Raw genomic sequence first — 8606 nt, forward strand, 5'->3', positions numbered from 1 at the left:
CGGCATGACATAAATCAACAAGAGAGCTTTACAATAATGTTCGACTTACAGCTAGATTAGAGAGTGCACGGCTGTCACTGACCCAAACATTAGTTTTTTTTTTGGAACACCTTACATTTATGAGCTTATTGACAAAAAGGTTGAATTAGTCTCATCAGTTATTTGTTTAAACAGAGACCAAAAGTCCTCAAAACATGGAGACAAAAGATTAAACGTATGCTGCAAAATGTGTATTATTATACGTATAGTTCTTATTATATTTTAACTACCACTGCGAAATAAGCATTAAAATAAAAGGTGCTCTTAAATAGGCCAATTGCAAAAGTTACACAATTACCACTAGATGACAGTATTGCTTTGCAAAGACTTACATGCATACATACATATGTTGACAGACATTTTATAGAGGTGAGAAAATTCCTTGCAATGGGCAAAAACACGCATTAACATACCAGCGCAAAGCCAAGGCTAGGCGAACCCAGACCTTAGTCGCTTATTAGCCCTAACTACCCCCTTTGGTAATATACATCCACGTTTGGCACACAGACCTCTAATAACAAACGGATAACAACCAGTCATTATTGGGGCTTGAGCGGGAGATTTACAAATTCAGTGGCAATGGGCAGGTAGCCCTTCCTTGAAAATGGTTATCCCATCACTGGTGAGCTGAGTTGTGTGATCAAATCTTGTGATTTATTCCTGGCGGCTGATAATTACTGGTGCGTTGTCACCTGTCAAAAAGGAACGAGAGTCCGACTCTGTAGTCGGTCGGCGCGGTCTTTACGACACCGCAGTCAATCTCAAATGTTTGTAAAAGCCATAAATCCATAGCATGTGATAAAAGCTGAACATTTCAAAAGGTTTGGGAGATTTAAGGTATGGAAAAAAATCAGCAGGATCATTTGTAGGTAAGTACGTAGGTGTATGTTTTTTTTACACATGCACACACAAAGGTATTATTAGAAGTCAAGACTTGTGCTTAAAAAATTTGTAGTCAATTAAAAAAAACACTATTGATATTTTTTTTTTTTTTTACACGCTCTCCGCCATCACAAAGACATTATTAGAAGACAAGACTTAAATAATTGGTAGTCAATGAAGAGAATCAAAACACATTATATTGAAGAGTAACAGGTTCTGGAAGACAGACGGCCTCAGCCATCAGCAATTACAGGTTCCTATGTGGCCTTATTTTTCTTTGAAGTTGAGGCTCTGCTCGCCTGCCTCATTGTCCTGAGGTGCTGCCCAAGCCTGATTTATGAGGATGGTTTTCAGGGAGGATACTCTAAATTACATGCCCTCTTAAACCTGGGGGGGGACTGGCTCATTGCTCTTGAGACGTCTAATTGCAAGACAAATCCAACCTGTGTTAGATAAGACAGTTCCCAGAGAGAAAAGGGGAAAGAAAAGATCGGGTGGCTCATGTTGTACAATGAATGACGTCTTCTTGCTTTTGATACAAATGACAAAGTTTTGCACATTTAAAACGATAAAGACAACTCAGGAAAAAAGTTCCTGGATTCATATGTTTTGTTTATGCTGAGACGCAAGTGTTGAAACTTGTAAGGGATGTGAGGGAGAGTCAGAGGAGGAGGAGGTGGCGACAATGCCATTTGGCTGGAGGCTACTCATAAACCCGGAGAGGGAGAGAGTGCACCATTCCTCACAGGTGACTGTACCATGTGACTTCAGGAGCGTTAAAAAGCAAGCCAGCCAGCCAGCCCGTCCCGTGCAAGAACCAGAGGAGTCGGAAAGAAGAGCGTCGCAGGGCTGTCGGCACAGCAGCAGCAAACACCGACAGCCCAGAGATTTCTTTTCCATATCTCCAACCGGTGTCCACAATGAGCTGCAGCAGCATCGCAGAGTCGGAGTTTTCCGAGGAGGAATCGGACCTCGGCGCACTTGGCCAAGGAGAGGGCCGAGCGAGTCCGAAGACGCCGTTTGGAGACAGCGAGAGCTCAACGAGCAGCCCCGATGACCCGGAGGAAGGCCAGAGCAAAAAGCGCTTGAGGCCAGTCCGCTCCAAAGCTCGACGGGTGGCGGCCAACGTCCGTGAGAGAAAACGCATCATGGACTACAACCAGGCCTTCAATGCTCTTCGCGTGGCTTTGAATCACGACCTGAGCGGCAAACGACTCTCAAAGATCGCCACGCTGCAAAGGGCCATCAATCGCATCTCTGCGCTCTCCGTATTCCTGAGCACAAACCCTCCGAGCAAGCCTTGCGCCCATCGGGAGTGCGACCGCTCACCGGCGGCGGCGCCCATGACGGCACCTCGACTTGATGCCATCGCTCATCTGGAGCATCAGAGCTACGTTCCGTGGCACGCGTCCATCTCCCAGCAGATGCAGCCCCGAGAGGGCCTTTACGTGGATAACTTTGCTTCGTCATGTCCCCCTTCACCGCACTACCCTTGTTATCCGCCGGAGGGACAGCTCTATGGCGGCCATTGTGGCGGGCACCCGCCCAGCCCTCTGCCCGGAATGTGGGGCTCCTGCACCCAAGCGTGCATTGACACTTTTGTGGAGCCGTCTCCAGCATTGGGACGTCCCTGGCAGATGAACTATTTGCAGGAGTTTGAGCACAAGCTCTCTGCGGGATCAGACACACTGCTGTGAACATTGTTGGACAGTTGAATGATTTTAGTGGGAGAGGTTCATTATCTGCTTTTGTTTGTTTCATTCTGCTGATTTAATCAACTCAGTATTAAAATTCAGTCCAGGTCAGCGTCTTTTACAGACTATAACGCACACTTAAAATCCTTTTCTTAAAAATCAATAGTGCACGTAAACTTATAAGCAGGTGCACAGATTTGAAAAATGTGAAAAATATGGTGAATAAATTCACAATGGTCATATGCAGATTGAAAATTCCAAAAGAATGTTTCACTCTCCATTTATTTCTCATTGAGTGTTGAAGATCCGCACAAGTGTATTTGTGCTACACTGTTATGCAAGAATCACAACCATTTTTAAAAATATTTATTTACTCTTTTGGCCTAAAAGCTGTGACTGTCTATATATTGTTTGTATATTTTTAAAGTCATTTTAAAAACTTCCAAATTAAATGCTCATACGATACGACTCCTGTGTTCATTTATATGATTGGGTTAGCTTTACTTTATGCACAACTCAAATAGAACGTTCCATGTGTGCAAGGAGTGGGTGTGTATTTGTGTGTGTGTGTGTATTTGATTATAGCCTAAGGTCAGCAGCCTTGACTATTCCGTGTCTGCGATGACAGAGGTCCTTCACTCGTTTGAAAAATGTCCTTGCAAGTCCATTCTTGTCATTTTTCTTGGCAAAAGTCAACCAAAGAATAAGAGCATAGGTCAACCTGCAATACAGCATCTTTTTAGACTCAGTTCCTCAGGAAATTCCGGTTCCACGTACAAATTAAACAAGCGGAAGAAATTAAAAGAGCATCATCCACCTCCCACTTGGACTTTGTTTTGTCAGTCCAAAAAATGTTTTCCCTGCCAAGTAGCATGTCATGAATATATATATAAGGAGCGACAGATTTATGTGGGTTCAGGAAGGAAGAGCGAGCGAGCCCCATCATCAGTGTGGTGAAATCCCCTGTACTGGCCCGAAGGTACCAATAAAGTTTTTTTTTTCTTGTTGTTCTTTTTTGAAACAGCTCCCAACAATTGAAAGAAGAACAGCAACAAGCTTGAAGGTGGAAGAGCAGAAGGAAAGGGAAGGAGAGATAAACCATGAGGAGGAGTGGAGTGATAGGAAGAGGAAACATAAAAAAGGAGAGTGACTTCAGTTTTTGACTGTAGTTCAACAGACGTGAATCAATGGGAAAACTTGACTCACCAGCGCGAGACGATGTGGGGAGGGGAGGGGAGCTTTCAATGACAGCATGTCTTGTTCTACTCCCTTTTTGGCACATCACACTCGCTGCACTGCCTCGTTCTGATCTTGTCTGGCTCTGGAGATCTTCAAAGATGCAATCATAGTATCATGCGGTGGAAATGAACGCAATAAAAGGATTTTCATATTCGTGCATTTGGTTTTACACACCAGCGTAATTGGAATTTTTTTTTTTTTTTTTACTACAAGTTGCTCTAAATTTGCAGTTGGCACCAAATTATCTCCACTGACAGCAGGCACTTGCTTTATTGTCACTTAAGTGTAATCTTTTGCAGTTGAGCCTTGGCAGCGTAATGCAAACAGGAACAGAGGAGGCAAATTGAGGATTTTTTTTCACAGGTTACTCCTGGGGAATTGTACGGAATAACATTATTCATATAAATATACATATAGATATTTTCTTTTTCATGTGGACTTGTGAGTCAAGCTAGAAGTTACCTCATCTCTCCAACAAATGAATGGAGCGTGCCAATGATGCATCTTTCTCTCAGACAGACAGACAGACAGACAGACAGATCCGCCTCCTCAACACCTTTGGCCGTCAAACTGATGGATAAGAAAACAAGCAAAGATGAGAGAAATGATGCAAAGGCACAAGCGTGTGCTTGCGTGATAATGGGATGAGTCAACCCCATGAGTGAAGATGCATGTATGCTCTCCATACGTGCTCTCACACACTCACAACCACTATGACATCACCACTTATCTGCCTCTTATGAAGATAAAGATGTTTTTATTTTCGTCCCTAGCAGTCTCAGTAATGTGACATTTTTCTTTTGTATCAGTTAGATATTCCCTTTCATTTATTGTTTTTCATTGTTGCACACTTATCATGGAAAATTCTCACCCTGTAAATGTTGAAATGTTATCGCTGCCATTTTCCAACTAATGAAACAAGTTGTAGCTTGTCTTTTTATTGGGCTGTCTGACATCACAGAGCAGCAGGCAGTATCATTAGCAAACACTAGATGGAAACACTGGACCACAACAAGAAAGAGATAAAAAAAAAGACTATATACATATATAACCATTTAAGTGAAAGTGAATTCTTCCATTCTCCCACTATTTTAACATTACTGTCACGCTAGCCCCTCGGCTTTAAAACCTTAAGCAGGTCACTTACTTAGCAGAGGGTGCCTAAATAATTACAATAAATTGTTCTCTTCTGCGCCTATCTGTTCCCATATACCAGGCCCCATCTCAGGAATATAAAACGACACCTTGTTAAGTAATTGGATGACTACTTGCGCCGCGCTGTCTTTAATTATTCTGGGTTTTTTTCCCCTTCTACTTCTAATCAGCCTCTGACAAATAGATTTTTCCAACTAGATTGGTTTTGAACGCCTGTGCATAAAATGATTTATTTATTCAACCTGACAGAGTAGATGGGTGGAAAGCAAAAAAAGTCTGTGATTTAAGTCCAAGCAATCAGATTTTTTTTCCTTTCTTTTTGCTCACAAATTACACAAGTAATGAATAAACGTCTTCCAAATCTTTGGAATATTGAACCGATGCTGCTGTTCTCAATCACAACCTCAATTGTTTTTTAATGTTTTATCTGATTCATTCTCTAGGTTTACTTGGTTTTACTCTACAGTAGTTTCCTTTTCACTGAGATGTTCTTTTTGCTTGTAATGCCACTGAAATTTGGTAATTGAACCATTTCTCTTTTCCAAGCTTGAGACAGATAGGGCAATTATTGAAATGGAAACTACGTGCTAAATGTGACGAATAGGACCTAGCTGTCTAAAGAAGATGGATCAGTACAATGACCATGTTTTTATTTTTGTGTGTGAGATGGTAACATCAAAGAGCAAACATCATTGTCAAGCCATGTTCCAAATGGATCAAAACACCATTAAAATGTCATTAGGATTAGCTTACAAAAGGTGACGTGGCAGGTGAGGCACTGACATTAGTCAGATTTCAAATTAATGAGCAAAACAGGGTCACTTATTTGCCATTAAATAAGCAGACTGGCATTAAAAAGAGCTAAACTACTTTTTTTTTTACCCCATGCATTGGCCTTCCTAAATTGATTAGATCCCTTGTCGATTGGTAGACAGTTTTGGGGAATTTTCGTAGCTTAGATTTCATTTAGAGCATAAAGTTTAGTTCATGATTGATTATGCATTTAGATGCATTTTGAAGCGCATAAATTAAGGGGAAAAAAACCCACTAAAAAGGTACGAACACTTTTAATTCATTATAACTAATAGACGTCAATGGGAGTGAATGAGTTAGGGTTTTGGATATTGGGGTTCAATTCCAGAACTGACCAATGTCAACACACAGTTGAGATTCATCTGGCAGGCAAAACGGTCACACTTTGCAAAACAGATGTAAATCACAAAGGATGATCCAACACCCCTTGAGCAAAAAAAAATCCAAAACAGCTCTACTCTGTCAGCCTCTTAAAATCTCTGATGCAACAATAGAGGCCGGCCCATGACCGACCGCAACGCGCACACATCGCACCAACTCCTTAAAAGATGAATAGAATATCCCGAAGCTACTCCGAGCGCCATTATTTCTACTTAACATGCAGTCAGAAAAAGTATAGTTCACACAGGGGTAATGAGGCACGTGTTAACGGCCGGGACCAGCGCACAAGTCTTTCACTTAATGGGGCACTCCAGGGGAGGATCACAAGCCACTAAGGTCCTTATTGTAGAATAACGGCCCCTTTTTTTGAGCTGCCCCATTTTTAAAAAGTCTGCGAGAAATTTAAAGCCGATGGGCCACTGGGCTACGTTAGCGTCTTCAGAATAGCAATGAGAAAACACCCAAGGCTCAAATACATTATGCAACAAAAGTACGGAACTGTTTATTAGGCGAGAGATCATGTTTGTGCTTGAGTTATCCAAGAAAAGAAAAAAAAATCCATGCAATTCAATAAAAAATAAGTATTTTAGACATAACAAGTGCATTCGTTTTAGGAATTGTATAAATATATATTAGTAACAGTATAAACAATCTGAATAATGCATATCAATATCATCAACAGACACATTTGGTTTTACTTTTGCTGGATTCTACTATCCGAGGAGAAGCTCAGTCCGCTATTTGATTTTTTTTGCTGCACTAATATTGACATGACGCTTGTTGCACTGCCTTTGGTTCCAGAAAAGAAATTGTTCAGCCACTTTAAAAGTCCCTTGTTTCCTTGAGCACGGTTCTGCTCCAAAGAAATCACAGGTTTTCTTTTCTCCATCAAATGATTTGTTTGCAATTTTTTTTTTTTTCAAAGGAAAATGAAAGGAGCCTAAATTGCTGAGTTAAACACATTGCAGAGGCCAATGCGATGATGAAGCATGGTCAAATAAATGAGCTGTGGGAGCGCTCTTCAAACACTACTTGCTATCTTGCTGCTTCACTGGCACTCATACAAATTGAAGTTTAAAAGTCGCGCCCCATGAGAAGTGTCCAGATCACATTTCCTCTCTTTGTTTATATGACGTAAGCCAACATGATTAGATATTGCTCCAAGACCTTCCCAATTGCTTGTAGTCACTTAACTCCCATTTATCACTTCAGATATTAGTTTGGCCTCCTTGTCATTACATTGAACTCCTAAAAGGTAATAAGTCTGAAGCTTGTGCCTGAAGAAAGCAGCAAGCTGAGTGATTGATGCTGGAATGAAACAAGACATTAAACAAGGAGTAAGTGTGAAAAAAAAAAAAAAAGAACAACAAAAGGTTTGCCATGTGTGGCGCAGCAAAGCGGGAGCTCATTGTTTAATGGGCTGAAAGTGCTGCCTCTGTCGTTGTGTGGGAGAACAAAGACAATACAGTACCATTTTTTTGGCCGTCTTCTCGGACATCCCAGATGGTAAAATGAGACTAGGAGCCAGTGTTTGATTTGAAAGAGAAAATGTGCAGCTCTCACCACGCTTCATCTGCTTGCTTATTTCTACATGTACGAGGAGATGCGGAGCACAGATTGGGGAAAGGAACCCAAGTTCCTTTAAAGAAAATCAAAGTAAGTGTCGGTGATCAAATCACGCTGCATCCCAAAAACTTCATTTGCACAAAGACATCAATACCAATGATTTCAAATCTCACCAATCCATTTGGGCACAAATAGCCTGCTCATTTGCTCAAAATTCTATTAATGTTGTGTTTTGCCCTTGGTGAACAGTCAAATGCAAATGAAGTGCAAATGTTGTAATACAGTGAAATCAGTCACACAGGAAAGCGCAGCAGATAAGAGATCCCGAGTCTTTTCATTCTGACGAGTGAGTGTGAAGATGACCTTTGAGAGAAGCAGGGGGACCGAGGGATGGTGGGCTGGCTGGCTGGCTGGCTGGCTGGCTGGCTGGCTGGCTGGCTGGCTGGCTGGCTGGCTGGCTGGCTGGCTGCATCATTATAACCTTGACTGACAAGTAATGTTCTGTTTTGCATGGGCACACTCTGAACAACAACAAAAAAATGTTGGTGAAGCGATCAGAAGGGCTTCTCTGTGAATTACAGGAGGGATTTTCTGCTAATGGTGCCTGCAGCAAAATTAATCTCCTTTGAAATTTGAATTCCTCAATTTGTATACTGGCTCTTAAGAGTCACACTAAGGCTTTGATGTAATCATTGCAAAAGCGTTTGGAAGCTTATGTAGCCCCCAGTTTGCTCATCATGCTCAGAAAATACCAAGGAGTAAGCACACACACCTTTTTTTTTTCTTCTTCTTCTTCTTCACCGGTGCCTGGCTGACTAATTGAAATGTCTATGCTGT

The 8606-nt window shown here is 41.6% G+C and overlaps 1 protein-coding gene across 1 annotated transcript; it reads left to right on the top strand.

Annotated features, from left to right (window-relative positions):
- Positions 1–1612: 1612 nt before the first annotated feature.
- bhlha9 (basic helix-loop-helix family, member a9) lies at positions 1613–3067 on the top strand. Its single transcript, XM_049743350.2, has one exon. The coding sequence runs from the start codon at positions 1842–1844 to the stop codon at positions 2616–2618; it is 777 nt and encodes a 258-aa protein (XP_049599307.1). The 5' UTR covers positions 1613–1841; the 3' UTR covers positions 2619–3067.
- The last annotated feature ends 5539 nt before the right edge of the window (positions 3068–8606 follow it).

This window comes from Syngnathus scovelli, chromosome 15 (genome assembly GCF_024217435.2).
Source record: "Syngnathus scovelli strain Florida chromosome 15, RoL_Ssco_1.2, whole genome shotgun sequence".
NCBI classification, from domain to species: Eukaryota; Metazoa; Chordata; class Actinopteri; order Syngnathiformes; family Syngnathidae; genus Syngnathus; species Syngnathus scovelli.

Coding starts and splice junctions, on each gene's coding strand:
- bhlha9 (XM_049743350.2), top strand. CDS start 1,842: ATGAGCTGCAGCAGCATCGCAGAGTCGGAGTTTTCCGAGGAGGAATCG.